Raw genomic sequence first — 13,788 nt, 5'->3', positions numbered from 1 at the left:
GAGAGGCATGTAGATCCCTATGAGTTTGAAGACATCCTGGTCTACACAACATGTTCCGAGTCATCCAGGGATACGTGATAGAACAACAGAAACAATGACAGAACTGGAAGGGGAAACCAGCATTCCAGCTGTCTTGTGTAAATACAGTTCCACTTGTGTCTTGACATCGAGTCTTTGAGAATACAACATACCATCTCCAAAGAACAAGCAAATCTGTTTCCCTCTCTCTCTCTCTCTCTCTCTCTCTCTCTTTCTCTCTCTCTCCACAAATAAATTACTATATTATTTAGAGTTATCACCAGTACTATTGTCCAGTGGATAGCTATGCCATCTACTTAGGAGACAGTTTTCTGAAAGGGTGCTGGTGGCCAGGACAAGCTCATTAAAGTGAGGCCTTGGGTCCCAGGCACTAGTCTAAATTTTTATGTCTCTGTCTTGGAATTTCCTGCAGAGCCAGAAGCTTTATCTCCCAAATCAGATACCACAGTGGCCACAGAGACAGCTATTATGCCTGGATCCAGGCTGACACCATTCCAACCAACTTCTGCAGGAACTACAGAGACAGGCAGTCACAAGTCCTCCCGAGCCCCATCTCTTGCAGCAACAATGACCTTGGAGCCTACAGCCTCCACCTCCCTCAGGATAACAGGTTAGCCTGAACTTTGTACAAGGACAGGCCAGTTTCCCACATACTGCTTCTGAGACCTGGGTTGGGATCTTGTAGAAAGATGTCTGCACTAGCTTTGGACTACTTACGCTTAATTTAGGACTGACTGACTGGTCCAGTAGCCTGTTGCCCGCCATCATAGTTAACTGGTTTTTGAAATCCCCACTGTAAGGATAGGCAGAAAGGAAACCCCTCCTCTCAGATATGACATGGCTTTATTGATGCGAATCCTAGACAGTGGCAAATGTATCTGCCAGTGTGGAGCTGTGGTCTGTGGAGTAGAAAAGCCACCATCAGTCGCTCCTTTCTAAGGCATGCCCAATGCTTAGATGTGACCAAACACCTCAGCAAATTAACCTATTTGTTTTGCTAAGACCAATTTGGTTATGTCAGCTCCATGTCTTTTTTGCTTCTATAATAGTAGCTAATATCTTCAGCTTCATGAGACCCTAATGATGTTGGGAGTCCAGCCCTGACTCATCTCTCCTCTCTCTTCTGCAGAGATTTCTCCACACAGTTCCAAAATGACAAAAGGTGAGTATTTTCTTTTGTTTGATGTGCTTCTGTCATACTAGTGGCATACAAAGCAGGGAGTTAGTACACCTCAAAGAGCTTGATGGTTCAGCTACTCACAGTTAAGCCCCACTAGGCTCCACTCACATCCAGGCATATAAGGAAACCACAGGAGCCTGCTGCTGCTAAGATAACACCATTCAGCCAGAAGCTGCATGGACCTCACCCAGGCTGAAGCACTGTGCACTGTACAGAGAGATAGCCCAGATGGCTCCATCTAAATGATTTCTGTTGAAAAGAAGACATGGAGCCTTACAGAAAGAGAGAGAGAGAGAGAGAGAGAGAGAGAGAGAGAGAGAGAGAGAGAGAGAGAGCGCCACATGGCCATGCAGGAAGAAAACAAACAGTGCTTGTGAAAAAGTGTATGAAGATCTTGGAGAAGAAAGAGAAGAGCAGGAGAGAAGGAAGGGCCGGGGTGCAGCTCATAGACAGCGAGCTTGCTCAACAAGTCCAAGGTTCAAGCTCTGTCTCCAGTGCCGTAAGAAAGGGTCTGGGGTGCAAAGAGTATGACGCTAATACTTTAGTCTGACAAGCTTAAAAAAGGAACAAAAGGCACTGCAGAGATGGTTCAGTGGTAAAGAGTAACTACTGCTCTGGCAGAGGACCAGAGTTCAGTTCCCACTGCTCTAGAGAGATCACTTACAACCACCTGTAACTCCAGCTCCAGGGGATACAATAGCCTTTTCTGGCCTCCGGGGGCACCTGCATACTCATGCGCGTGCGCAGACACACATACACACACACACCACAAGTAAATATTTTTTAAAGAGATAAAATAGCATGATTATAATTTAACATGGACAAACTTCTTTTTAGTTTTTTTTTTTTTTTTTTTTTTTTTTTTTTTGGTTTTTCGAGACTTCTTTTTACTTTCTGTTCATAAGTTTTCCTGCCTAAGAATGGCTCACTGGCTTTTGTGGTCCTGTTTTCACCTGCACTGAGTAACATCTGAAAATCAAATGTAGCTTTAGATATATTCGCAGTTTTGTTGGTTTTGTAAATGGTCAAATGCAAAGCCAGGTCTGGTGGTGAAGGTCTGTACTCTCAGCTACTCAGAAGGCTGAGGCAGGAGGATTGCAAGCCCAAGACCAGCCTGGACAACTTAGTGAAACCCTATATCAAAATTAAAATTATAAAGAGGACTGGAAGATGTAGCTCAGCTGTGGGGTAGTTGGTCAGTCCTCAGCACTGGGGGAAACAGTAACTAGACAGATAGGCAGGTGGATCACTAGATGTTAGATAGATAGATGGATAGATAGATAGATAGATAGATAGATAGATAGATAGATGGATGCATGGATGGACAGACAGACAGATGGGCAGATAGATGGATGGATAGATAGATAGATAGATAGATAGATAGAGATAGAGAGATAGGCAGGCAGATGGATAGTTGGATGGATGGATAGATAGATAGATAGATAGATAGATAGATAGATAGATAGATAGATAGATAGATGGATGGATGGACAGACAGACAGACAGACAGACAGAGGGCAGATGGATGGATAGATAGATAGATAGATAAGATGTATGGATAATGGATAAAAGCAAGACAATTTAGAAAGGCTCTTTGAAGAGTATTTTCATGGAAAAATTCACTTAATGACAAGGACATGTAAATAAAAACACATTCGTGATTTAAGAACACATACAAGAATTAACCAAACTAATTTCCCCCTATGACACATAGCTCATTACTCTTTCCATGTGGTTTTGAATTTTTAATTTGTTTTTCAAATTCTTAATAATTTGCACATGGTCTGAAAAAAATTAAGCTAAGTGTGGAAGCATATGTCTGTAACCCCAGCATGCAGAAGGACACAGCAGGAGAATTACTATGTATTTAAGATCCACCTGGTTACATAGTGAGTACCAGGACTATTGTGGCTACATAATACCATACCTCAAAAAATTTAAAATAAAAACAGTCAAAAATTGGCCCAGAATGAACAGTAAAAGCTCTTGCCTCTAACTCAAAGCATCCCGGGAGACAGGAGCAGGCTTCTGTGCCTCCTCCTAAACAGGCTGTGCAAAACCAAGCACATACAGCAAGAATGTCAGGACAGAGCGTTTGCCATTTCATGTCTCTTCACTTACTGACCGTCCTGATTTCCTTTTTGTTGTGGTGGTAAAACACTCTAACCAAAATTGGCTTGCATAGGAGAGGGCTTATCTGGCTTATGCTTCCAGGTCACCAAGTGTCACTGAGGCAGGTCAGAGCAGAAGCTCGGGCAGGAGCTTTAAGCAGAAGCCATAGAGGGCTGCTGCTTGCTCATTTACCTTCTGGCTCGTGCTTAGCTAACTTTCTTAAATTTTTTTTAATTAAAGATTAATTTTTATTATTTAAATATTATATTATTTTTATTACTTTATTGTTTGTTATTTCATTATTGTTTATTATTTTATTATTGTGCACACATGGAGCAAGTGCTCTGAAAGTCCAGAGGCATCAAAACCTCCTAGACCTAGAGTTGCAGGTGATAGTGAGCTGCCAATGTGGATGCTGGGAACCAAACTCAGATCCTCCACCAGAGCAGTATGTGCTCTTAATGATGAACTATCTCTCCTGTCCCATTAGCTAGCTTTCTTATATAGCCAGGACCACGGCCAGGAAGCAGTGCTTAATACAGTGGGCTGGACCTTCTACATCAATTAATGATCAAAGAAATCCTTCATAGACATGCACACATACCAACCTGACCTAGGCAGTTACTTAATTAAGGCTTCTCCTCTTGGATGACTCCAGGCTGTAACAAGTTGGCAATGAAGGTTCACCAGGATACTGGCATATCTTAGAAATCCTCTATATCCAAATGTAAAAAACATCTTACTCTCTTTAATGGCTACAGAACAGTGTGTAGCACAATTTGTCCAGTCACTCTCCTTTTTGGACATTTACTTATTTACTGTCTTGAGTTATATTACCAACAGTAATTCGAGACCTAGGTGGAGGTATATTTAGATGGAAGTACATTTGGATAAAAAAAAACTCTACATGTACAATTTTTTATAGTTTCAAGCAATTTATGAGCTAACACTTATTTTCCCAGTTCATGAAAAGATCAAAAATTATTCTCCTTTCCTCTGAAATGCAAATCGACAAACATTATCTAAAACCCCTACAAAGGACAAAGATAATATTCTGTGCAAGGAACTGTGGGCAATTGAAATATTTTCAAACTTTAAACATGGCTTTATTTATAAATAAGGTTTTCTTCCTTAAATATCATCATGAGATGCCTAACTATAAGAGGAGCCAAATTTTTAGCAAAGACATGAAAATGCGATATTGAGTTTTTAATTGTTCGCTAATAAAGCATATGTTGTAATTAAAGTCAGTCTAGTTTTGTAAAAGCATTTGCAATGGTGGTGCATTTAAAGTTTGCCATTTACACGCCATCCATCCCAGACAACCAAGATCTGCAAGTACCCCACCCTCGGCTACACACTGCAAATGCTCCTTAGGAACAGGGTGAGGAGCATTTTCTCCATGTTTAAACAACCAGCTGAGTATATCTCTATAAGGTAATAGCAACACGGATTGACTGTAGTCATTGCTTAATCAATTAACTGATTATCAGTATCCTGGTGTTTTGTTTTATTGTTTTTGTTGTTTTATGATAAAGATGGACCCAAAGGCATGCTAGACAAGTGCTCCACACTGAGGTATGTCCCCAGCCTTATAGTATTTAAAATGGGTTATACAGACAGTTCTCTCTGCTCTTCTAAAACTTTTATTTTTATGTTATGTGTATGTATCTGCATGAATGCATGAAAGTGAACCTTGTGCATACAGGGACCTGCAGAGTTCAGAAGAGGGCATCACATAGATGCCCTGGAACTGGAGTTACAGGCAGTTGTGAACTACTGTGGGTGCTAAGAACTGAACCTGGGTCCTCAGCAGGAGCAGTGTGTGCTCCTACCCACCCAACCACCTCTGCAGCCCCAGTTATTACTATTTTAAAAAGTTGTTCCTTTTAATCCAACAGAAAACAGCCAATAGCTGACACTAATTAAGTACTGGATGAATTAGCTAATGAATACCAGACCTTAAAAGACTTTAACATTTTAATAAATAGTAAGAAACCATGGTTTACATTTTTATTGTCTTAACTATCCACTGGTTCACCTGACAGCCTTTCTTGTCAAAAACTGTATTCAGTTATCCCAGTATCTCTGAGCTTCACCTATGTTGTTATTGAAGTGCCAGGGGCCAGCCCCGGCTTGGGGGAGAAGGGGAGAAAAAGATGCAGCTGCTTCTTCTTTCTTCTCCTCCTCCGTCTGTCCGGTTCTTCTTGATGCAGCCCCTATGCTACTGTAGCTGACCTGCAGTCAGCATCCTGGCCCTAAGACCAGCAAGGAGTTAAGTAAATAGCCTTGTGCTATCCTAAAAACAGGTTCACAGAAAGTTTGAAACTATAAATTAGTGAAGTTTTGTATAGATAAACCCAGGCAATATTTTCTCTTCTGTCCTGGTACCTATAATAAATTGTGGATTCCCTTGGTTAATTGTTTTACAACCTCTTGGAATGTGCTCTGAGCAGAAGAAGGTCCAGTTACTATCTCACTTGGGGCAATTAACTGATAACACTCGGGAGGCTGGCAGAGTTCTCTTTGCAGTTTTGACTATGCCTGAGGGACTTAATAGCAGTCCTGTTATAAAAGAGCTTAGTAATCATTGATATAATTTTAGGAATTCTTATGGGATCATCATTAAGACTTAAGAAGTCATCTATTTGCCTATATAGTATCACTACAGACAGTACATCTTCATGGATCTGCAGAGATCTGCTACAAAGGGGTGTGCTATTGCTTAGTGATAGTTGCATATGTGTAATAATAATAATGGGAAAAGCATATTAATAGCAAGAATCTTTCCTAAAATCACGTCCACCACAGCCTTGCTAATGGGGCACACTCATCACAGATTATATAATAATCCGAGGCAAGCATTTCAGGATGATCATCTGCCAGTTATTAGCTTGTCCCATTGTGGCTCCTGACATTGAAGACTCCTTATTTTATTTTAAAATTTTTATAATTACATAATTACATTTATGTATACACACACACACACACTCATACTCGCAGAGAGAGAGAGAGCAACACACACACACACAGAGAGAGAGAGAGAGAGAGCGCTCTCAGAAGACAGTTTTAAGAGAGTTGGTTCTCACCTTCCACCATGTAGTTCCAAGTTTTGAACTCAGAATGTCAGGATTGTTGACAGGTGTCTTTACCCACTGAGCTAGCTCACTAGCTTAAGACTCATGATTACAGAATGCAAGCCCAGCATGCCAAGTAAAATGGCTCTTCTGCTGCTCTCTTCAGCTCACTAGAAGTGAGAAGGTAATTCTTCAGAATGGTGCTGTATCTTGATATGAGTTTGCTGTAGTCAGCTTGCTCTGGATTTGATGGCAACTGCACCCGCCGTTCAGCTACTCATCCAGTGAATATTGAAGTCTTTACCAGGGATGGTCCTAAGTTGCTATGAAATACTGATTTTAAAACATATTGGGGTTGGGAGGACAGCTCAGTTGGTAAAAGCAGTCACCAATGCAAGTGTGAGGAGCTGAGTTCAACTCTCAGAAGCCAAGCAAAGCTGAGCAGGTAGCTCATGTGTGGAATTCCAGTGTTCCTAAGGAGAGCTAGAAAGCAGAGATGGGAGACCCCCTATAAGCTCTTGGGCCAGTCAGGCTGACATTCACAGTAGAGAATGGCAAAGAGTTCCTGTCTCACTGGTGGATAGTGAAGACTGACACCTGGGATTGCCCTCTAACCTCTTCATATCTGGCCTATATACATATAATCACTGTGGCGCAGGCATGCTCATACTCATAGAAAAGCACACACACACACCATCTTAAATTTACAAAAATTTAAAGGCTGATTTAAAGCAATCAATTTTGAGTGTCCAATTTGAATCTAACATCTCTAATTTATTTGTTTTTCAGTTCTAATGATAGAACCTAGTATCTCATTGCATGGTAGACAAGTATTCTAACTACATCCTCAAGTCCTGAGCTTACCTCTTCTTATGAATCTAGGACAGTAAGGGAGGAAAAAAAAAAAACAAAAAACAAAAACCCTCAGCCCATGATTAATGAGCAGTTGCTTTCCCTCCAGCACCTTCCTCGGATGCAGACTCACAGTCCCGTGTTCCTGCAAGACTGGCCTGGTTTGCCTGGGTCTGCTGAGAAATCTGTTCCCTCTGATTCACACACAGTGATTTCATTATCGTCCTGGAACACTGGCCCTGCTGTCTCTGCTGCCTTCTCCATCTTAATCCCAACCTATATAGTGGACTGCCGTGGAGGTGGGACAGTGGCTCTCAAGGTCCCCTGCACCTTAATCATCTGCTGTCCACCATCTCCTTCCTTCTCCTCTCTTATATCAAACTTCTATTTCTTCCTTTTCCCTCCAGAAACACAAAAGGGTGGAGAACTTGACATACGATCTGTTAATTCATTGTCTCCGGAAGTCTGCTTTCAATTTTTTGTCCAACACCGTGTGGATTAATTGAAAAGAGACTGGGGTTAAGTCTCGGAATTCAAACAGTTTTGTGACACCATTGGCCCAGGAGACGTCTTTCCTGATGATGACTCTGTAGCTGTTGATTCTTATTCGATAAACCACAGGGAAAAACCATTGTGAAAGTACAACTACTACTTACTGCCAGTAATTCCTCTTTTCCAATAAGTCACTCCCCAGCAGTAAAGGGGCGCTAAGCCTGACGGCCAGTGTGGAGACACTTTACATGCAACAAAGCTGAAAGAAAAAAAATCAATCTGAGACCTCAAAACATCTTTCATTAATGTATTGTTTCCTAATATTCTTGTAAGGACATTGTCATGGCCAGTTTATTGACTTTCTGAAACAATGTCTTCTTCCTGGGATTTTTTTTTTTTTTTTACTGGTTCTGATACAGTGTCATTACAAAACTCTGAGAGCAAATCCTCTTAGTGAAAGTAAAGAGTCTCTACAGTCTCATCATGACTTAATACTTTGTACCCAACACCCATTAGACTCAAGAATTTTCTGTGCATGTGGTTGTGACGTGTTGGAAATTTTTTAAGTGTGTTTTCAACCAGCTTTCATTTTGGGTTTATGACTTTTAGATTTATTTTTATTGTTTTAAATTACATGGGGGGGGGGGGAGGGGGATGCAGGGGTGGATGTGCTTGTGAGTGCAGGTACCCACAGAAGCCAGAAGAGGGTATCTGATTCCTGGGAGCTGGGATGACAGATGGTTGTAATCTGTGTGTGTGGTGGGAAACAGCACATGCTCTTAATTGATGAGTCTTTCTCCAGTCCCAAGAAATGTTAATAATGACAAGCTGGCTAGAAGAACATCTGTCCTGAGCAAGAATGGAAATTAACCAATAATTTACCAATTCTTGGCCATGAATGCCGTCATGGGAGTCAGGTGGTGCTAGCTTAGTTCTGTTCTTTTTCAGTGGCTGTGTCTACATCGGTCCTCTTGGTTGGCGCAGGGGTTGTGGTGGTTTTCCTGGCCTGGTACATCAAATCAAGGTGAGCTGCAAAGAAGAACTGCCGGACCTAATTCTTCCTTTCTACCAAACCAGCTTGATCATACAGATCCCAAGATGCTCTCTCGAATGAGGAGTCCCTCTCCTGACTATAAACTCTCGCACTCGGTCTCTTCTGTAGCAGCGAGGAAGAGCCCCATGAGACCGAGCTGATGGCCATTCACTTTCCACACAGGTTTCAGATCACGTGTTCAAAATGGGGTCAGCAGGAACTGAGCCCTGTGATACAGGGGGTCATACCAAAGGCAGTGTGCATCAGCTTCTTTTGTGACACACTCATGAATATACTCTTCGTGTCCTCATCACACATGGTACACCTGCTTACAGACATGTTCACGTCAGCCTTAATTCTGTATTTCTAATAGTGAAAATTACACCCGCAGTTCCGTCACGAGTTCCCTCCACTTCCTGACATTTCAGTTTATGCCTTTCATTTTTTCTGTAAGTATGCTTATCATTCCTTCCTTATAAAAATATTCCTTGCACAGCATATTGGCTTCAACCTTGCACTTTTATCATTTAGTAACGATCTGACATAGTTGTTAATTCCATACAGTATACATCCCTAGATCCTGCTTCTGGATTCTTGCATGAGTGACTATCACCATTCTTGAAACTGAGCATTCGGTCACTAGGAGTAAGGTGTTAACTAACATATCAATATAAAATTATAGGACTTCATTTGGAGATGTTATCAGTTGGCAAAACACTTGCCTAGCATGTACAAGGTCCTGGGTTTGTCCACCAGAACTTTAAAAAGAAAATTATATGACCATTTAGTCCGGTTTTGATAAAATGAAGATTCTCTGAAACACAGTGATGAATCCTGAAAGAAAGCTATTAAAACTCCCCATGAGAATTGACAACTATTAATGCAAGATCAATTGATACAAATACTGTAAGCCCCAGAAGTAATTAATGAATCACTAAACTAAGGTTAGTATATAGTCAAGAATTTTCTTAAAAATCAAAAAATGCTACATGCTGACAAACATACAGAGTGATTTTAAAGGATTTTCAAAATATTTTTGTAACAGTGGTTTTTAATCTAATATCCTGAATTTAGAGTTATAGTCTAAATTCAGATAATTACTTAATATATCCAGAAATATATATTCTATCTTCTTAATGAATAATATATTACATTCTTAAATTAATTGGTAAATTGGGCACATACAGCCAATAAACATCATAATAAAATATAAATGATTAATAATTAATAAATTATTATATAATTATCAACAATAATTAAAATATTGAAAATATTATAAAGTGTATCTCAGTGCGTTTTTAAACCAGTAATTGTAATGTCTTGATCATCAGTTGAATCAATTCTTTCCATTAACTGATTGATTTTTTTTTAAACAAGTTGGTTGACAGGTAGATTTGTCGTTTCACAGACTGGCTTTTGGTGCACTCACCTAGATTCCTGATTTCTGATTTCTGGTTTCTGTCTCACACAAAACTCTTTATTTAATCATGGCTTGAAAAATTATTTATCCTTAAGAAGACATATGAGCCATGGATAGATATCACTGACCAAGATACTTAGGGTCTAAAACCTGAGGGAACCCCAAGTCAGCTAGACACACAGACACAGCCAGAATACAGAGCCTCCCCTGCTCCTGCTACCCAGGAGCTTTTCACTGTATTAACACTAAATGCTGAGAACTGTTTGTAAGCCTTGTGAATACCCAGCAACCTTCATCCACATCATCAAGCCTGGTCTAGCCACGGTCCCCGGCTCCTCTCTCCATCCCTCGCTACCCATGCTGGTTTTTAGCAGAGGATTGGTAGAGTTGGGAAGGGAGGGGTGGCATGGTCTGTTCCAGCAACCTTGGTAAAGCCCTAGTGGATGGATAGCAAGGTTGAAGATACCTAAATAGGATTAAAACTCTTGCTCTCTGCACATTTGGGTAGTCTGGCTTTTCCTGATCTCTAAACAGCACAGATCTCTGAGAACAGGGTTGATGTTTGCTAATGTGACCCACTCAGTACTGGGCATACACATTAAGTAAGAGATACGTTGACTGAAGGGTAGTCCTGTCCTCCTTTCAAAACCTGTGAATGAACTGTTTTGTAGGCAAACTTCTCAGCCATCTCCTGTTCAGGTGGAAACCATGGAAACGGTACCGATGACTGTGAGGACCAGCACCAAGGAGAATGAAGACACTGGAGCCTAAACACACAACTTCAGAAACTCAGAGAGACCTGCCTGGCTGAGTCCAAAGGGAAGACTCAAGGGCAGTTAGTCCAGCTGCACCTTGACACAAGAAAAAGCCTAATGTAATAATAGAAGTCTCTGGTATGACCTGTTTTACTGAGCCTGGGTGCTTCCCATATGCAGGCCTGGATCCCAGTACCAGGAAGGACACCACCTTTCTTCCTTGTTCATGAACTCCCCGGAGTACAAGCAGCCTGAGCTCTCCTGGGAATCTCCATAAAAGCCTCTAACTCCACTCAGAGCAGCTTCTCAGCTAGACTCACTTTTCTATTCCTACTCTGATTTACAGTTTACAGAGATTGGCAAGGCTGCCATTGTCCTCCAAGGCTCCTCTGGCATAGGAGATGTCTATAAAGAAGACGGCAGCATTTGAGCTCTGAAGATTTGGCTGTTTGCTGCCTTGCACGTATTGGAAGAGAGCAGAAAAAGGCAGAAGAGATATTGAGCCAATGAACCTTTCTGTATAGGATTCATGACAAAAACTGAACTCAGTGACCGTGTGTGTATATGTGTGTGTGTGTGTGTGTGTGTGTGTGTGGTGTGTATGTAAAAGTGTATATTTACATATACATTTATATTTATACTTTCTTTTCTATTGTATCAACCTATTGTATACGATTTATATTTGAAAGTGTCATGTGTAGACAAAATAAAATATCTATTTTCAGTACAAAAAGCATTAATATTATCAACAAAGAAAACTGTTCCTCACAGGAAAAGAGGAGAAAGAGGAGTGATCAGGTGTCCACTGTGACTGAACTCAGCTAGCTTCTCTTTCAAACACAGAGGCGTGGGAAAGGCCCTTGCTTAGACATGGCACGAACCACAGTTTTGGCGGGATTTTTAACCAAATTTCCCAGTGAATAGAAGCAACATAAGGTAAACAATGGCAACTTTGGGCCTAGCTACCATGAGATACGTCTCTCTCTCTCTCTTTCTCTCTCTCTCTCTCTCTCTCTCTCTCTCTCTCTCTCTCTCTCTCTCCATTCTTTATCTCTCTCCTTCCTCCCCCTCTCCTGTTTATCACAACAATTTATAAAATCATAGGACAAATTCCACTTTTTTGTTCTATTTATTATAATTATATATCTGTTGGAGAGTCGTGGATAAAGAGAGGGCCTCGCCCCCCGTGGGCAAGCATTCCACCACTAAATCATATCCCCAGTCTCCTACTTCCTAAATTTACAGATAAAAAATTGGCAGTGGTGGCGCACACCTTTAATCCCAGCACTTGGGAGGCAGAGGCAGGCGGATTTCTGAGTTCGAGGCCAGCCTGGTCTACAGAGTGAGTTCCAGGACAGCCAGGCTTACACAGAGAAACCCTGTCTCGAAAAAAACAAAAACAACAAAAAAAATTGTGGCCTGGAGAAGCTGACCTGCCCAGTCACATAGCTCAACTAATGCTACCACTTGGACCAAACTGGGGTGGGAAGTTGGGTAGGAGAGGAGTCCTGGTTGTGAGTCAGCTGCCAACAGGCCTCCGGCATCCCTGGGTAAAGGGGTCACCATAAGAATTTGAGAGATGAGTTAAACCCCTGGTTCACAAGCTACCATTCCTCACTGACTTCTGCCAGTCATCAGTATACGTGGTTTCTTTCACCAAAACTAAAGAAAGCCTTTCCACATAGGTCATGATCTTCCTCACAACATGGTGGTCTCCATCTAGTTAAGTTGTTTACATGATGACCAAAGCAATACGGAGACTTTCAGTCCCCTTCAAGTAGCTGGGCCAGAAATGGGCCCATGTAACCTTTGCTATTTATTGATTGGTCAAAGCAGGCGTTGGGAGCAACCTTGCTTAAACATTAACTGCCCTGTCAGTCATATGTGCTCACTAGCTATACTAGCTCACGCTTGGCCTCTGTGGGAAAGTACTAACCAAGTTGAGAACAAATAACTATAGATTTTATGGAGAGGTAGCCCAGCTGAGAACAAGCAGCTATAGATCTTATGGACAGGCACCTACCAACCTGTTCTGCTCTGTTCTCTCTGCTGAACTTTTCACCTGGCCAATATCCTGTTCTTGAGAACACCTGCGCTCCCCAGAGACAAAGCGACCCTATGTCACCCCCCTACCCCATATCCTGCTTCTATGAGTATATAGCCAGAGTGGGAAAAATAAAAATTCAACAGCTTGAACAGACCTCTTGACTTGCTGTCCGTTCTTCGCATCTCTTGTCCCCCCATTCTCTTCCAGGTGGTCCTCCCTGTCCCCTGTTCATCGCTCTGCAGGCCCAGGCAGGTCACAAGGCAGACCAGATTCAAGGACAAGAGCATAACAAAAGGGAGAGAATGAATCCACAGAAGCTATCTTTGGTAATAAGCTGCTATATTTTTTAAGACAGCCATGGAAGTATAATATTTTTTTTTAATTCTCAGCTCTTAGTCAATGCCAATAGATATAAAATGAATGGATGAATATTATGATCTGGAAGTCAGAACCTGCTAGGTCTTAAGAGGTCCATTTTCAACATTTAGTTTGAAATGGAAAGGTACACAGAATTCTGAAGGACTCCAAAATTCTAAGGCTATTAAGCCTTCATCCAAGATGACCTTCAAGGACTACAGATCTAATTACAGTTCCCTTTTCCCACATTACTTTTCTCCCACCATATTAGCCATAGGGTTGGGGGACACATTGATGGCTCATTTTTTCTATTTTACCCTAATGTAGGAAACAAACTCTTTTGTGTCTTTTTTAGCTTTTTAGATGCTAAAGAGTACTGAGAATAGGAAACAAAAGATACAGTTTTAGATGTTTTTACTTCATG

The 13,788-nt window shown here is 41.3% G+C and overlaps 1 protein-coding gene across 6 annotated transcripts in view; it reads left to right on the top strand.

Annotated features, from left to right (window-relative positions):
- Positions 1–11,693, top strand: part of Il15ra (interleukin 15 receptor subunit alpha) — a 31,294-nt gene extending 19,601 nt beyond the window's left edge. For 4 of the 6 annotated variants that reach the window (XM_076939412.1, XM_076939411.1, XM_034510379.2 and 1 more), the window contains 4 exons: positions 452–649; positions 1,169–1,201; positions 8,701–8,776; positions 10,877–11,693. In XM_076939412.1, the coding sequence (XP_076795527.1) occupies positions 508–649; positions 1,169–1,201; positions 8,701–8,776; positions 10,877–10,976 (351 nt within the window). In that variant the 5' untranslated portion in view covers positions 452–507 and the 3' untranslated portion in view covers positions 10,977–11,693. The remainder of the gene's footprint in view (positions 1–451; positions 650–1,168; positions 1,202–8,700; positions 8,777–10,876) is intronic. The other 2 variants (XM_034510382.2, XM_034510381.2) reach the window with 1 other exon arrangement.
- The last annotated feature ends 2,095 nt before the right edge of the window (positions 11,694–13,788 follow it).

Source organism: Arvicanthis niloticus, chromosome 8 (genome assembly GCF_011762505.2).
Source record: "Arvicanthis niloticus isolate mArvNil1 chromosome 8, mArvNil1.pat.X, whole genome shotgun sequence".
Classification (NCBI taxonomy): domain Eukaryota; kingdom Metazoa; phylum Chordata; class Mammalia; order Rodentia; family Muridae; genus Arvicanthis; species Arvicanthis niloticus.
The sequence above is the reverse complement of the archived record's forward strand: the minus strand, read 5'-3'. Positions and strand labels throughout refer to the sequence as shown.